At 41.8% G+C, this 18,134-nt stretch overlaps 1 protein-coding gene across 4 annotated transcripts in view; it reads right to left on the reverse strand.

The window, feature by feature from the left end:
* Window positions 1-18,134, reverse strand: part of APOO (apolipoprotein O) — a 137,820-nt gene that overhangs the window by 22,472 nt on the left and 97,214 nt on the right. For all 4 annotated transcript variants that reach the window (XM_029603415.1, XM_029603416.1, XM_029603418.1 and 1 more), the window contains one exon: window positions 14,184-14,294. In XM_029603415.1, coding sequence (XP_029459275.1) covers window positions 14,184-14,294 — 111 coding nt within the window. The remainder of the gene's footprint in view (window positions 1-14,183; window positions 14,295-18,134) is intronic.

Consider the following 18,134-nt stretch of genomic DNA (forward strand, 5'->3'; position numbering starts at 1 on the left):
AATCTGAAACAATCTCAACGGTGTACACAATTATATAGAAAACCTATATAATAATACAATAAAACAATTTCTAAAAGTTAATCACAGTAAGACACAAATTATTTGCTAAATAATAAAATAATTAAAATAAAATACAAGAATTTAACTAATATAGGAAACATATAAACTTAAACTTAAAAAAATAAAAATAAAATAAAAACCACATCTGTGCACCACTTCTTTTTAAAATATAATGGTGGTGCCCCAGGAATGACTAACAAAGCAGGAGAATCACAATTTTAATTGCTGTAACTGCTTAGTAAAGAGTACTTTGATAATACAGCTGCCTCCGAACAAGAAATCTGAGAGTGCAAATCCCCAGGGCACTGGCACTTAGGGGCGGTGGGTTATGGTGTAGCGTTTTCTTCAGAGGGTTAGCTTCCTGTGTGAACTTCTTTACCTTGCTCTCAACGGGTATCCCTTTGTGTCTGAATTTATTTTGATGGCTGGCGGTGCTGGTGTTTAAATAGGTGTCAAGGCTATCACACTGCCTCAGCACTTTAGGAAACAAGCTGGCACTGAAAACGGTGCGGTTTGCTAGATATGCTACAGAGATATCAAACTAACTGGGGTTTGTTTGGGTTTTGTTTGGTTTTTTTTGGGGGGGGGTGTTCGGAAACTTCCTCTTTTTGTCTTCTGCCTAGCTCTCTGGGGGTTCACACTTTTGACATCCGTCTTGGCGCTGAGCTATACAAGTGTGTGTATATAACAGGCCTTGGGTTCTTTTTACAGCTGAGCATGTAAAACGCTTCCTCCCCAGTTTCTGTTTCAGGACACGAACTTCAGGGCAGCAGCTCGTGACTAGCAGGCGAGTCGGTTCTGGGTTTTCAAAACTCTTTTTTCAGCGTGACCAAAAAAAACAAAAAAAAACCCAACCCCTTGAATTAAAGGCTTGTAAAAACCAGATCTGTTTCACTTGGTTCCTTAGGACCTTCTAAGGACTCCATCTGAGTTTACAATTCAGTTTACACCCTGCAATCAGGCCAAGATTGCTACAGTAAGAGTAAATGAAAACCTCTTGGCACTGAAGTACTGTAAGTCTCCAAATGAAAATTCAACTGTTAATTCCTTTTAATCTTTAAAGCTTTTGGGCCAATTGTAAGAAAAGGGAAGTAAAAACTGCAAGCTAAACTTTGGCTCACGGAGTTAACGCCTGATCTAGTAGGCTAATAACCCAAAAATGTTCACACAAAATATGCAGAGGCACAGAAACCACATGATGTGTACAAAATAAATCATTTCATGCATAAAACAACTGAAAAGGCTCCCTAGAGAGTATAAAGTTTAAAAAGTGCTTCTCTTTGGGGCAGGAACCTGGCATATTTGTCACTATTATGTGCAGAATTGTTGTATGTATAACTGTTTCATTATGCAGGCCCCTTGGGGAATGTAGTTTTTGCAGCAGAACTGTAATAAGTAAAACTGACTATTGCTATGTAGGCTCTTTGGGGAAGGCACTTATAATAGCACCTCCATCACCATTATGTAGCAGCTGCTGTATCTATAACTGTATCACTGTCACTTCATGCTTCTCTGGTTCTCTGTTAAGGCCCACCATCCCCCTGTCATGTTGCTGCTTGGCCAGCTGTGCTCCTAGGTCTTGTGCAAATCTGGAGAAGCATGAGGTGATGACGATAGCTGTGCTGCACGACAGCGACAGATCTGTGGCAAAAAAGCGCCTTCCCAAAAGAGCTTACATAACGATAAGGCAGCTGCATGTTCAACTATTGCATGTCCTGGGTCCCCCAGTTTGTCTAAGGCTTGGAAATTTAACTCCTGAGCCAGAGGTGGAGTAAAGTTTGCTTGCATTTCTGGGGCTAATGTTCTGTCTATGGAGCTGTGCCAGTGTAGTCCTGGACAAGGGGGGGGGGGGGGGGGTGTTACCAGGTGCAGTGGTCCACCCTGGATCCAGAAGCCCTGAATATAGGACTCCCGCACCCAAGAACTGCAGGTCCTGGACCATGCTAACACCAGCCCCAGAAATGCGAGTTAACTTTACTCCACACCTCTGGATCCAGGAGTTACATTTCCAGTGTCAATAAAATACAAGTCAAGCATTCAGAGCTTTAACGCACCCTCCCATCATTGGGACTAATAGCTACTGCCTTCATTAACAGGGAGGAATGTTAGTGTGTGTGCATTAAAATTCATATTAAGACACGAGTAAAGTTAAAGGCACAAAAATATGTGCAAACAGGAATATCCCATTAAAATCCAACCACTGACCAGCATGTCAGCCTTAATTCATATAGAGAAAACACCACTATACATATTTTATTTGATTATTATGAGTGTTCTTATGTAAACTTGCTTAGAAAAGTTTCTAGGCAGAATAAAAAATGTTTAAATAAATAAAATGTGTACCTCTTGTGTCAGCAATTAACAGCACTCTCAGTAACTTCTGAGACTTAATCCCTTCCCCCCAAACTGCTGCTTCAGGGGAACACCTATTTTTGACATCCATCTCTAATGCGAAGAATTTGAAACATGGGCTCATGTCAGGATTGGATAAATAGGATTTAGTGATGGTTTTTTTTTTTAGCTTGCAGCCATAAGGCATGGATGAACTATGGACCTATGATTATACCGAGGAACTACTGTAGACCAAAAAGTTCCACACACGAGGGTCTCACGTTATATAAAAAAAGACAAATACATCGGACTTCATAAAAACATTGACACTTAATAGCACCTTAAAACTTGTCCTAAAATAAAGCCTAAAAGCATTCAAACACACAAAACTACTTACTACATCTGCCACGTTATTTTCTGCATGCAGAGTCATCATTCCTGTAGTACTTTTACAAGTTACATGCTTGTTGAAAAAGAGCTGTTTTTAACATTTTTCTGAATTTCATCCTTGCCAGTTCTGCTTTTAAGCCTAGGTCCCGGCACACAAAAGGATCGCTCTCTTGACTCAACTAACCTCACCATTTTGAAAGTCAGTGAAATCTGTGTGGCTGATTTCAACATCCATGTCAGCTGATACAATTTTAAGGCAATTTTAAGGCAGTGTTAAAACTAGACCAGCTTTATAATTTTTAATTTAATCCTCCAAGCAACTGGGAGACTGTGATCTTTTAATAACATAGGCACGATATGTTGGTGCACGGGGTCCCCGGACACAATATGCACAGCCGAATTTTGCATGTACTGTAAGGCTCAGATTGAGTTATTTGGGAGACCTAGATACAGCAAATTACAGTAATCCACTAACGAGATTATAAGTGAATGAACCACATTCTTAAAATCATTTTCATCGAGGTATGGATGTAACTTTAGCAGCATTTTTAGTTTAAATAAAGCATTCTTGACAATCTGGTTCACCTATGGCTGGAAGGAAAGGTTTGAGTCCATTAAAACCCCTAGGTTATGCACTTGTTTAGAGACCTGTATTTGGGCTCCATCTACCATTACACTACTTGGTATTTCATCCGAAGGGAATCTAGCTAAGTACCAAATCTCTTTTTTGCTCATGTTTAATGTCAATTTGTTTTCAGCTAGCCACATTTTTAGGAATATCAGGCAATTCCTAAATGTATTCAAAGCTTCAGCTCTACATTCCCTGACAGGTATATAGAACTAGATATAGTCGGTGTATATACGGTATCCATCATCAAGACCAGCTAGCAAAAAGGGGCAACGTAAATATTAAATAGGGAGGCAGACAATGCCGAACCCTGTGGCAACCCTGTCTCCAAATCAAATTTTGAGGACTTTGGTCCACCAATCATAATCCTTTGCATTCTATTAGATAAGAAGTATTCAAACCATTTAAGGATTACATTCCCAAACCCTGTTTCCTTTAATGTCTTAACAACATCAGGTGATTAACCATGTCAAACTCTGCGTATAAATCCAACAGCACCAGTAAAAAGTCATTCCTTTCATCAAACCCTCATCTAAATATGTCAAAAATAGCGAGAAGCAGAGTTTCAGTATTGTGTCCTTGTTGGAGGCCATATTGGTGAGCATCCAGAATAGACTGCTTATCAATGAAAGCTTTGAAGTTGCTTTACAACTACTTTCTCCAGAAGTTTTGGTAAAAAAGGGCAAGTTAGAAAGAGGCTGATACTTTTTTTTTTAGCTTAGCTGGATCTGGATTTTTTAATTTTTTTTTTTTTTAAACACAGGCCTAACAGATGTTAATTTTAACTGATCAGGGACATGGCTGGCATTGAAAGACCTAAGGCATTTCAGAGATGCATTAGAGCATTCATTTAGGGGACAAAAATTAGTTTTAAGATTCCCTATAACTTCAATTATTTCACCAGTGGTTACCTCACTAAAACATTCCCAAGTCGGGGGAGGGTCATAATCTGCAGCGAAGTCAAGTGTGTTTAAATTGACAAAAGAAGAAGAAAGAGCTGTCACTTTAAGAGTGAAAAATTGTCCTATCATGTCAAGACTTACATGGTCTGGTAAGTATTTTTTGATCTGTGATCTTGCTCGGTCAAAACCCGTACAATATGGTCTACTTTGAGCATCCTGAATTCTATTCGCTATATGTTGTCATTTCTGTCTATCAACACTTGATCGATATTCATCCAATTGTGAGGAAAATAATTCCTTATTATCAGAGTGCGTTTTCCTCCACCTACACTCAAGCTGTCTTAAGTTGTTGTTTAGGTGGGATTAGCTCTGAGGAGAACCATGGGGCCTGATGATTTCTATTCACTTGTTTACTTTTTATTGGTGCTTCAGGCACCAAAGCTGCTCTTAAAGTATGCTGCCAGCAAATGGTAACCTCATCTACATCTTCTGGTCTGGTGGCAAACCATATCTCTTGCAAAGATTCTACATCTACCTGACCTTGTTTTAACAGTCCTGGTTTTTTTTTCTTCTCAACCGCTGTGATAACTTTTCCTATCATTGTTCTAGCATTAATGAGGAAGTGATCAGACCAAGGCACACTATCGCATATGACTTGAAAACTGTATTGAGCTCCAGACAGAGATCTGATTTGTGATCTCCAACCAGAGGACTACCCACGCCAATGCTTAGGCTGTAAAAGGTAGAGAATTAAGAGGGGGGGGCACCTCCCCCCACCCCCCAAGCAGTGTTGAAATAAGTTACATAAGGACTTCAAGTCTAGAAGCTGACAGAAAAAACAAAAAATACATAACTACTCTTCCACTGTTATCTTTTACAGAATTTTCCGAACTCAAGTCTCAGGTTGCAAAACCCCTCAGCTATGACACGTGTAGATGTACCTTTAAAAGAACAGCACAATTTAGATGCACAGGAAAAATCTCTAAAGTATCCCAGTCCCTGGGATAAATAACAGGGAGTCTTCTGCACAAATTCAAGGTTTATTCTGAAATGAAGATGCTGCAGTTAAAGGGACACTGTGTCCATCTTTCAGGTTTTTCTCAGACAAAACATACGGAACCTGATATTCAGCAGTGGGAAAGTGAACAAGTTATCTGACTACAGTTAGCTGGATAACGCGTCCTGGATATTCACTGGAGCGCTCTACTGAATATAGCCAAATAAAGCCCTAGTTAGGTGGATTGCTCTTCCCTGGCTAACTTTAGGACTGCTCTCCAGCACAATCAGACTTAACCAGATATCCAGCTAACTCTGATATTTAAAGTTAGCTGGATAACTTATCTAGCTAAATTAAATCCACCTCACAACATCCCTGGATCGCCTTCAAATTATCTGGTTAAGTTTTATCTGGCTAACTACTTAGCCAGATAACTTGGAGATGGTCAGAACATGGGAACTGTAAAACATACTTAGCAGGACAAACCATTTGAATATTGATCCCAATATAGTTTAGTGGTAGCCCTGGCATCCTTCCCATGCCCCCTCTGCTGTAGGCTGAGAAGGGAAGAGAAAGAATCAACATGGTTAGAAAAAATAGCAAGGGGGAAGGAAACCATGGGGGAGAGAGGAGAGATCAACCAGTATCTGTCAGAAATTTATTACAAGTTTCAAATCCAGCCAAGCCAGGTCACCAGAGGAAGAAATTTAGAAATAGGGATGAGGCAGGAAGAGTTAGCCATCAAGTACACAAACTTATCCACGACGATGAAGCAAAATGGCTGAACATAGCACTTAGAGTACATGTCCCACACAGAAGTTTAAGGTCAGCAAACAGAGCACTCCTTCCCATTCCTTCTGTGAAAACTGCAAGACTTACCCAAGTGAGGGAGCGAGCTCTGTCTCTAGCCGGTCCCATATTATGGAACTCCATGCCCCTTGACCTTAGACTCCAGAGCTATCATAAACTTTTCAAAACACAGCTCAAAACCTGGCTTTTCATACAAGCCTTCAAGAAAGAAAATTGATGCAGGCAATTAATCAAGGATATGCGGCATAAAACACCGAATGCCTAATTTAATGCTCCTTACTGAACTAGTTCAACCTATTTTTACTGTAGGCAACCTTCAGGACACATTACCATGAAATACTCAATCCCCCAATTAAATGCCTTTTTTGTTACCGAAAACTAATGGCACCCCCTATGTAACGTACGACCCATATTTTTTTTGATACAGGTGCCCTATTGTAAACCGTTATGATGGTGAATAACTTAATGACGGTATGTAAAAACTCCTAAATAAATAAATAAAGTTGTAGAATCACCAATGCTAAGGTTTGAGAGTGAGTTGCAATATATTTCTTTTAAAGAGCTTTTTAAAGCTTAGCATATAAGACCAAGAAAATGAGAGGATTTTTTTCTTCCTTTGGATAGTATTCTAATCTAGTGAGCATTTAAGACCTGTATAAATGAAAACCACAACACTCTGAACTCTGCTCACAATGAAAAAATCTGTCCAGCTCATCTGGTATCATTTCTAGCTCTTGATGCCAAACAGATGATTTATGCTTTCAATTTTGCTATTGCATAGAGGGAATTCAGTCCATTCCAAGAGGACAGAATGCAGATTGTTTAATGAAATGCAACCATGTTATGGTAAATACTGTAACGTATATAACAGTGATAGTTGGTAGAATTATACTTTGGGTTATATATACTAGTCCACTTTTGCCTGTGACAAAATTCCTTGCTAAAGGCAGCCTTTGATAATGTAAACCGGAGGTGAAGGAACCATTTCTGGTCCTGGAAGGCAGTGAGCATGTCAGGTTTATCAGGACCATGAACATACGTAAAATTATTCTAGCTCATGGACCAACTCTAAGCTGCTCTCACCTCACTGGAGATATCCAGAAGGCTCACAAGTTCTGGAGTCGGTGATGGGGGTTTGAATCATCCATGTAAAGAGAGCTGTTCAGGGGGCAATATTACAGTCTGAGAATGTGCTTTCTAGATCAAAGGACAACGGCACCTTTCAAAGTTAATATCTAATAAACATCTTTCACTAACATTTCTTGTGTCACCCACTTCCTTAAAGTTTTTCTCAACACTTGCTTGCTCACTTCCCCTTCTTACCCTTAGCAAACATACAAAAAGGTGTCAACATAAGAAGCAATTTGTTGAAAAAAAAAAACAAACAACCCAAAAAACCCCCAATGTTAAAACATAAATCATTTACTAGTAAGTTTCCTCCTGCTCCTTTTTACCTCCTGTTCAACAGAAGCCAGGGCTGGGATCTGGCACCAGGAGCTTTCATTTGTATTTGCAACTACCCGGGGATTGTTTTTCTATTTTATATCCTCTTTACCCTGCAAGTCCATGCCTTGGTTGGTCATTACAGCAACGGTTCTTGATCCAGAGTCTGGTTACTGTACGTCACCCTTAAGCAACGATTGCAACTACTTCTGCAGCATCATCATCCCCAGCTGAGCAGGATGGCAGAAGACCCGACTCAGGGATCAGAAGGTGGCCCTTCCACATGGCAGCGCCCAGCACTCACTGCTGCGTCGGCCCTTAATCTAGTAAATGAAGTGCTCATGGAAGGATCGTAAGTACTGGGTGAACAGCAGAGGGGCCTGCAGTTTGACAGCAGTGCACAGAACAGAATCAACACTGCCAACTTCTATACACTGTGCTGTCCAACTTCCTCAACCTCCATGTGAACAGGGAGGGGGGGTGCATGCAAATCTCTCATGCATATTCATTGTGGATATCCTGAAAACCTGACTGGCTGGGTGTACCCCAAGGACTGGGTTGAGAACCACTGGCCTAGGTTGCTGTGCCAGTGTAGTCCCGGACTTGGGGGTTCCCAGGTGCTGTGGTGCATCCTGGACTCAAGTGAATTGCATCCAGGACTTCTGCACTCAAGAACTCCAGGGTCCTGTACCACACTGGCACAGTACCACACACTAACACTAGTCACAGAAATGTGTGATAACTATACCAAGTCCCTGCTGGTTTCATCCCATTGCATGCAGAGAGATGTCCTGCTTTTCACTACAAAAATCAACTGGGTCACCCAACCTATAAAGAATGGGAGGGAAATCCATCATCTTACTTTTTCAATGCTTAGTATCTCTGGTGAGGCTTGAAGCAACGGTGAGAATCCATGCCCATGAAAAATGGGCCAAATAGTCGTGATTAGTGACTTCAGTTCCAAGTCCAGCCTTTATTTTGGGTACCTGCTCAAAGGTAAGGTTTGCCAAATCCAAACATAACAATCCAGAAAGGCAGATCAATAATCGCCAGGTTATTTTTTGCACGTGTGGGGATTCTCAAAGATCACTGCAGTGCTCCAATTTACTTCGTTTTACAATGGTGGGAGGCGCTAAGGAGGCGGCACTTTCAAACACTTTAAACCAGGAGTAGGCAGCTCCAGGACATCCACATGGAATATGCATGAGATAGATTTGCATACAATGGAGGCAGTGCATGCAACTATACCTCATGCATATTCATTACAGATATCCTGAAAACCAGACCCGATTGTGGCTCTCCAGGACCAATGTTACCTACCCATGCTTTACATACTAAAAATGCCATAGAAATTAAATATAATTCAAAACAAAAAAGGATGCATCTTAATGATTTTGTCTGTGTTAATTCACATTTGAATTATTTTTAAAAATTACTTTGCAAGTACTTCTGCTTTAAGATATTTTTCAAGCAAACCACAGTATGAAGAATTCCAATATTATCCTTGGGTAGCTCGTCAGACTTCTCAGTGAATTTCATTAGTCAGAAAGTGTTGTTTCTTGTAAAATCTCTGGCTTTGCTGTACTGCTGTCTATTATTCAAATAAAACATGACTCAAGTCTTTGCCAGCAAGTAAAATAGTCTGCATTTTTCTGATCTAGATGTTAGTATTTGCAGTTTCCTTCTTTCCACAAGGATATTTCTTTCTGTAGAATTTCTATTCGCAGATGACCCAAAATTATTCAAATTTGTCAGATCATGAGCTGATTGTGAGGAATTGCAAGAGGACCCTGCGAGACTGGGGGAGACAGCATGAACTGGAATGGCTACTGGGTCTGAAAGTATATCCAGAATCTGCAGCAGTCCCATGACTTCTGAGGGAGGGATATTTGTCTTTGTGCAAGGTAACGTTGCGCGTGCCTCCCATCTTCTCAAGAAAGGTCTTCTGGAGGGGAGGTATGATCCAGAGTTCTGGAAGAAGATCAGAAGGGATCCCCGTCGAATTCTTGTTAGAACTCCTGGGTGATGGCACACTAGGCTAGGAATGAACAGTGAACCCAGGGACTGAGGCAGCAACTCCCAGGTGTCCTGGAAGAGAGAAAGACTGAGCAGCCAGTTCAGACGAAAAAAAGACTGCTGCAGCAGATGTTGAACCACAAAGTGCAAGATCTGAAGGCCCAGCTACTGGAAGCGAGGATGCCAAAGCCGCAGCTTGTGAAAGCGTCGTACCAAAATGTGCCAAGTAGAAGCTAAAGAGTTTCTCCAGGTTCCCTGGACAGTGAGGCGAAGAACCCACATACTATATCTATCATTTGTTTTGTTTGCTGGTGTGAGAAGGAAGCATCCTCCTCTGAGAGCAGAATAGTTCCTATTCCTTAGTTGGTGGTCTATTGGACATGATAGGCATTATGGAAAAAACAGGGTCTGGCATTTCTAGGCATAGCTCTTGAGCCAGCAGTTGTGCTGCAGAAAGAACTATCATAATTGGTGGAGGTAAGGAAAGAAAATCTCCAGATGAATCTAGCTGTGCCCGCACCATACAGTATAGAGTGGGCAAGGCTGCTTGTAGAATCTGAAGCTCAAGGTATCTAGAAGGTGAGGCTGGAGAAGATTGCTTGGGGGTCCAGGAAGAGGAGGACTTACTCTTAGGGTTAGAGAGTGTTTCAACTGAACATATGCAGAAGGCTTAGAGCTGCGATCAGAAGAAGCCCCTAAATACATCCCTAGGGCCTGAGGAGCCTAGAATCTTGTATCGAGTGCATCAAAGTGGAAGACATCGCTAAATGGTGTCACAGCATTGAAGCATCGTGCATCGAAAGTACCATGACTACATGCGTCAAGTGTGTTGGTATGGCAGACTGCATCATCGATGCACCATGCGATGGTATACAAATCACTAATACGTCAGTTTTCACATGCATCAGAACTCCACGCTTCAATGAATTGCATGCTGAGGAGGCCACTGATGCTCCCGGCGCCAATGCATCTCATTTCCTGTATTTCTTTGATGCATGCGGTGGCTCTTCTGAGTGACACTTCTTCAAACGAGACACATGCCAAACAGATCCACTAGACCCTGAGCCTTCGGTATGCGCCAACTGGGGAATTTTTGAAGAGCTCTGCACTCTACCTGGGGAAATGAGGAAATCCACGCTCTGGGAAGAGGACTAGCTGTGGCTCCTGCAGCCCTTCAATCTTAGCCACTCTCTGGAGTGCTGCAACCGCAGGGAAATGCTACTGCAGGCCTAGCAGTTTGCCTGATCGTGGTTAAGCCCTAAGCACTGGTAGTTCAGCTGTTGTCCATTGGTAATGGACATTATTTGGCTGCAACTTTTAAAACCACTGACCATACTTTTCTTCTTCCTCAACATGACTAAGAAGTTTGGGGGGAGGGAGGGGTTTTAGAAGAATCTGTTCCCCCTACCTGAATTGTTATTCTTTTTTGATAGCACTGAAAAATACTGTTTGGGGGGCTTCTGAGGCAGCGAGGCACCTTAAAAGAAAAACGTTTTTAAGAAAAAAATCCAGAGTCAAGTCTGTGCTGGTGCTCAGATGAAAAAAAGACTGAGAGGGCTTACAAGTCAATGCCAGAATGGGAAATCTCGCGTATGCTGAGTAGAACAAAAACTCTACTAGCTAAGAAAGAGAGGTCAGTTTGATGCCACCCGATGTCGCCCACATATCATGGCTAATTCAGCCTGCTTATCAGGCGTGGTTCTATAATGAGGCAGAGTGACGTGGCCACTTCAGGCAGCAAAATTTTGGAGCAGCAAAAAGTACCCTCCAAAACGCTCAGTGGCTGCCTCCCCCTGCCTCCTAATACATATTTAGTTAAATGTCAGCAGTGATTTGCCAGCAAACGAAATAGTGAAATACCCTGCATGCTGCCGGCTGCAGGAGAAAGAGAAGAGGCTTTATGGCCACCGGCAGTAGAAAGAAGAAAGCAGGCCTCAAGCGCCACCAGTGGACCCCTTCCACCAGCAGGAAGACAAGTAGAGACCCGTGCATGAGGTGATTGGAGTAGAAGGGAGCCCATTCAGCTGCTGCTCCATCTTCTAAGAGAGAGATCATCTATGCAGGTGCCTGACAGCATTTGTATGTATGAGAGGGCATGTGCTGAGAATGTGAAAGAGCGAGCGTGTGTGTGTTTGTGTGTGTGTGTGTGTGTGTGTGTGTAAAAGAGCAAGTGTGAGAGCAGGTATGTAGATAAGAGCATGTGAATGTATGAGAGTATCTATGTGTATGTGAGCACATGTATGAGCATGAAAGAACTTGTATGAGAGAGAGGAAGGAGAAAGTTCCCTCGCTCTCCCCTGCTCCCCCCCACTAATCCACAGAAATCTCAGGGTGACCGGAAATCAAGAGTTCCCAGGTATGGAAAGCAGGAATTTTTTTATTCTTACTAGTTTTAATTATTGGGTGCTATTTAATGTGTTTGCTAGTTTGAAATATTTTATTAGTATTTGGGAAATTTTTTTATTTTTTTATTTGAGATTTAATTACTGGATGTTCTATTCATCAGCTGTTTTGAAACACTGATTCTTTTTAGTAATATGGTTTTACTATTATGATTGTTTTATATGTTTTATTATTTTTTTGTTTGTTTTATGAGGAATGAAATTTCAATTTTTCCATTGTTGCACTGCATATAATCTGGCTTGTGCTTTCCAGTTAATTTTTTGTCCACATGTTTGTTTATGCTTTATGATCTCTTTATTCTGTACTGGGAGAGGGTCTGTGTGTTCTTCATGTGTGTGTTTGGTAAATTTATTGCAGATTTATTGTGGGTTTCTATGCTGCTTTACCTATTGTTTGGAATCTGCCCTTGTCATTTTTTGTAACATTTCTTTTATTTATTTATTGCTTTTATAAACCGTTAATCTGTGAGGACAATCTCAACTGTGTACAAACATTACAGTTACAATACAAAATTGATAAAAAAGAAAAAATTAAAATTAACAAAGTAAGAACAAATAAATACAAAGTAAAAGACATATAAAGTAAAAATAAAAATGAAATAAAAGCATGCAAAGTAAAAACAAGCAAAATTTTGTTTGTAATCTGTACTTTTTGATTGTTTTGTATTTTGCCGATTTTATTGTGTGTGTTTATTGTTATCCACTAAGATTTTCGGATTAGCGGACTACAAAGTTTCTAAGTAAATAAATAAGTAAATAGACAAATAATTAAATGTGTGATTGAAGTGAAGTATCCTGCTAGTATGAAGTTTGTGCAGGGATCTATAGAAGCCTGGCTTGTTCTGTTTCCTAATATGAAGTGTATTGGTGTTTAGGACCTGCTGTTATATTTGCAGTGTTGTCTTTTCATAGATAAGGCTTTTACTTTTTGAATTAATGAAGATTTTTATTATGGCAGGCTTGCTATATTGTAACTGTAATTCAGCTTACTCATAGCTTTCCAAGGACAAAGCCCACACCCAACATATATTACAACAGCCTAATACCATATGCATTCCAAGTATGTTTGCTTTTTTGCAGGGTTTTCTGGTTGGCACACAGCAATACATGTAAAAATAATATATATGTTGTGATATCTTTACCTCAGAAGACTGTATTTTGATTGTTCTTTTTCATGTAAAATTAGTTATTATAAAGGCAGAATTTGTAATTGTGGGTGGTGAGGGCAGGGGGGTGAGGGCACAAGGCTGTACATTATGCCCTTGCAACGGCTCGGAGAGAGTGCACCACACACAGACCACCACCATTCACCCATCTCCCATTTCTCCAGGGGGAAAATGCTGGGGAAAGGTAGGCGGCAGGTCTTAGGGCTCCGGGGAGTATGGTGGGTTTACCAGTTTCCTAGCAACATTATCACTCTTCCTCTCCTCTGGGAACTCTGACCCCTTCTTTCTCCCTTCCACAACATTTGAAATCACTTAAAGAGCCAGACTGCAAAGAGACTCTCCTCATGATGATTTGACTTGTGCTGTTCCCTGGTGGGTCTCATCCCTCGCCTCAGGCAGCAGATTCTCTTGAGCCACCCCTGCTGCTTATCAATGGAAAAAGGGGGTTAATTTGTTTTGTAGGGCATAAATTTGTTTTCTCTTTTCTTTTCCTGTAAAATTCTATTGACATCTACATAGATCGGCATGGGTATTGCAGAAAAAAATACATTAGCGAAACAGGTAGTGCAGTATGATTTGGCGTAAACGCAAGAATGTTAACTATGTTGAAACAGTGCCAATAGAAATTTAAATTAAGAAAAAAATTAAAGAGTGTGCACACTAGAAGCCTTGCACAGAGGTCAGACTAAGTAAAATTTTACTCACCTCTCCCATTCTCAACCTTCTGACCCCCAAAAGGGTTGCAGGGTAGGCAGAGAGAGGGAGCATCGACAGCAGCACTGCCCACGCCGCCTTACACATGGCACGGACAACCACTTGAGTAAGGGTGTGGAGCTGTGCATGTGAATCTTAGAACTACCCAGTGATGCACCCAGACAGATGGACAGATGCATGGATCACAATAGGCACACGCTTGTTCTAGCGAAACGCGTGTAAAAAACCCACAGAGTAAGAGAAAACCTTTTAATGAATAAGACCTTCAGTTCTCATATAACATTCTAAAGGTTGACCACGCTTTGAAGAGTTTCTGGCTCTTACCTTTTCACTGGTCTTTTTGACAGGTTTCTTCTTCTTCATGCCATCTTTCCAAAATGATTCTAGTGTCACATAGCCTTGCAAGCCCCATTCGTATAACGTTGAGCCCGTGACCTTCAGATCACAAGGACATAGAAAGGTCAATCAGGTCATTGTAAATACTGTTTCAAAGCTGTCTCTCCACCAAAAGGCAAACATCATGTCTGTATTTACTTTAAATTACTTGTATTTTATTTTAGATATTTTTTTACTTGCCATATTGTACTAACACCCAAGGCAAAACAAGCAAATAGAATTCTAACAAAAGATATAAACTACTTTAAAACAATATAAATTGTAAAACAAACATCAAATCAAAATAGGATAAGATAAAACAAAAAAAAAAAACCCAAGCCACAGAAAGCTTTGCTTCCCTCAATTAATGGGATGCCTTAGGAGGATTCAGTCAAACCCCAAAATAATCTTTAAAAAAATCATCACTCAATAAATCTTTAAATGAGAGAAGGCCAACTTTGGGTCATTGCCAAAGACTTCAATGGGAAAACCTAAAAAAAAAGAAAAAAAAAGAAAAAAAAAGAGGCTGCCCCTGGAGACTTCAATGATTCATTTAAGTACACAGGGCCTATAATATACAGTATAAGGCTTGAAAGATTAAACAGTCTATACTGAATTGAACTCTGCTGACCATGGGCAGCCAAGACAGCTTCTCAAGGTGTGGGAAAACAAATTCTCTGATGCTGCAAAAAACAACAGCCAAGCAAACATATTTTAAACCATCTGTAAACCCTTTATGATGTAATTGGGTAACCCAGATATAAAGCATTCAGCAATATAACTGTGATGTAACCAGGGCATGGGTAAGGCTGGCTAACCTGGGCTGCCAATCAACAGCTTAAGTTTCCTAATAAGCCTAAGTTGAAAGACGACACTCTTAGAGATATAAGAGCGAAGATTTAGGTTAGACTCCAAATAAGCACCAAAAATTCCATATTTTATTTTTTCTGGGAGAGGAAAACATTTCAATCTGAATTCTGTTGGCATTATATGGCCAGCAGTCCGCAATAATCATAATAGCAGATTTATCCGCATTCCGTTTTAATCTATTAGCTACGGACCAGTCCCAAAGGGCATCCAAACTAAGGTTCTGTTTCCCAGGGCTTCAGCTGCATCAGCCCCTCTAGGAGTCAAAGCTGAATATCGACAGCAAAGATACAGAGGTCGAAGCTGAACTTATCAATTATGTCTGCAAGGGGTCTCAGAAAGAAGTTATAAAAACCGGACACAGCAAGGAGCCCTGGGGGACATCGCACGGTTATGAAAATAATTCTGCTCCAGTATAGAAAAGGCACCTTTACAGCTTGGGCAGCCACAGAAGAAAAACAGAGAAGGCAACTTCAAAAAATGATTATGGACTGGAAAACGGGGCAAAGGAAAAGGAAAGCTGAATAGAGAGAGCGAGAGAGAGAGAGAACTGGCGCCCCATCAGTACAAAAGTGGATGAAGGTCAAAGTTTACAAAGGGCTCTTTTGAGTTCCTTGTGTGCCACTGATCAACCTGTAGCTCATATATATTCAATTGACCGGTTCAAAATCCCTTTTACCATACTCTGTTATTGCACAGTGAAGAGGCAGAAAACAACAAGATCAGAATTTCTTTTTTCTGTAGCCGACATCTTTGGAAAAATTGGCTGAATTCCTTAGTCAACTGATGATATCAGCTACAGAAGGCAGGCAGCCCACATTTTGTATTTAAATTTTCACAGTGCATATAAAAGTAACTTAAGCAGAAACTCAGATCTGAGCTAGTAGTCAGGAGAGAAACTAGCAGATATAGGTATATAATAATACGAGGTATTGATGGGCCACTGCAAGCTCTAAGCAGGAGGTGGCACAGAGATGAGCGGTCAAGGCTTTTTTTTTTTTTTTTTTTTTTTTTTAAGTGCTTTTATTTACAGTGCTAAAATGTCAGCATTCACATTAAGCAATCCCAACTCTTTAATACAAACTCAAAATAGACTAGCTATATTGAAAAGGTTCCTTCCCCTTATAATACACACAGAATACAGGCCAATTGTTCTCAGGAGCTGCCTATCCCTTGTTACCCACAATCAGATTGCCTTCTCCCAGAGTTCACAGGGCCTCTCTTCCTCCTTCTAAGCCTTAAGGCCTGATTTTTAATCCCCTGCGCATGGGGAAAACAGGGGGTTATGCATGTGGCTGGGTCTTGTGCACGCTGCGCGCATTTTACAAGAGGCACAGCCACGCACGTAACCCCCGTTATGTGCACAAGAGCCAGGCCTCTTCCAAGGGGACGTCCTGGGGTGGAGCTAGAGGCCGCTGTGCCAGGGGTCAATACAAAAACAAAAACAACAAAAAAAGGTAGGGCCTTCAAAGGGGTCGGGGAGGAGAGGGTAAGAGGGAGGGAGGGTAGGTAGGGGGGTAGGAAAGTTCTCTCCCAGTCCGCTTCTTAATTGGAGCAGACTGGGAGGGAACTAGCGGAGGCCTGATCTCGTCGCCGCGTGTAAACTGGGCAAATCTACCCCCCCCCCCCCCCCGGGTGCGCCAGCCCAGATTTTATAACATGTGCACATATTTTTAAAAAATCTACCCGGTATTCTCCAGTATGGGATCTGCCCTGAGACCATAATTCCTTGCGGCATAATGCTTTAAGGTTGACTGTGCCAGATAACTGGAGCTGGTCCTTAAGGAGTTCGGAGGCTCTTGGGTACTTGCTCTGTCACGTACCCTCCCCCCCCCTCAGCTCAACCTTGCCAGGCTGAGCGCTTGCCTCTGCCAGGGTCACCTTCCTGGCCCAGCAATCCTTTTCACCTGTACCCCTTCCCACCGGGGCTCTACTCACAACAGCTTCTAACACTTGGATTTGCTTGGGTCTCTGTCGTTGTTGCATGAAATACAGCTTCTTGTACTTGTATGGTATCTACTCGACTCGGCTTCTCTGAACCAGAGTCCTCAGACCCCCTGGACCCATCAGGGCTTGTGAGGGACTCCTCCAGTACGCTTACACTGGGAGACTGGTGGTTTACCCTCGCTTTTCTTATTTTTCCGCCTTCCTCTCCCCCAATGGGAGATGCCAGCGTGAGCCATCTCAGGGTCTGTAAACTCCACGTAGCAGTGCCAGTCCTGAAACTTGACCGCCATCAATAAACTCACACTCACTGCACAGACCATCTTTATCTACATGGACTTGCTGTCCCATCTTGGACCCTGGTCTGCGGTTCCAGGCTATACTTCCTCAGACTGTCCCGTTCACAAGTTCCAACAAGGGTGTCTATTTTCTCCTCATTCTTGGTATTCTCAGCCACTTTCACTTGCTGATGGGGAGTGATCTGCTTCTCCGAAACCCAGTCTGGCTTCTCCACTTGGTGGATACTTGGGCTCAAGGAGGCTACCGCCATCTCAGTACTTTCGTTGTCTTTTCTGCTCTGGTTTCAGCCCCCCCGGCTTCTGTGCCATGCAGGCTTTGGGAAAGGGTTTAGCCATGCTAAGGCCTTGCTGCTACTGAATACAGTATGGCTGCTGCTCTCCAGTTAGAGGTAGCACATGGAATTACTGCCCTTCCACAGAAATCCATCCTGCCAGGCCTCACTGTGAGCTCCATTGCACAAGAATCAGGGTTACTGTGAGTTCATTCACCAGACTTCTGAGTTCTTCTTTCGCCTTTCACAGGGCCTGTTCTTGCACTTGTGTGTGCACTTTCATATTCTGCTCCACTAGTGCCATCCTCAGGCCACTCTTTGAGAAGATTCTGTTTGGGCTCTGATCAGGCTGACTTTCTCTTCTTTTTGCCTCACCAAGCCCTTGTGCTCCTGGAGGTTACACCTCCTCATTCCGGTGTCTTCCAGGGTTGCTGAGCATCTTCAGCTTCCTGGTGTCCTGAACCCTTTTCTGTCTTTGCTTCTTTAGAGGGGGAGCTTAGGAGAGTAAGCCCTGCTTC

The sequence above is a fragment of the Rhinatrema bivittatum genome, chromosome 5, assembly GCF_901001135.1.
Source record: "Rhinatrema bivittatum chromosome 5, aRhiBiv1.1, whole genome shotgun sequence".
Lineage (NCBI taxonomy): Eukaryota > Metazoa > Chordata > Amphibia > Gymnophiona > Rhinatrematidae > Rhinatrema > Rhinatrema bivittatum.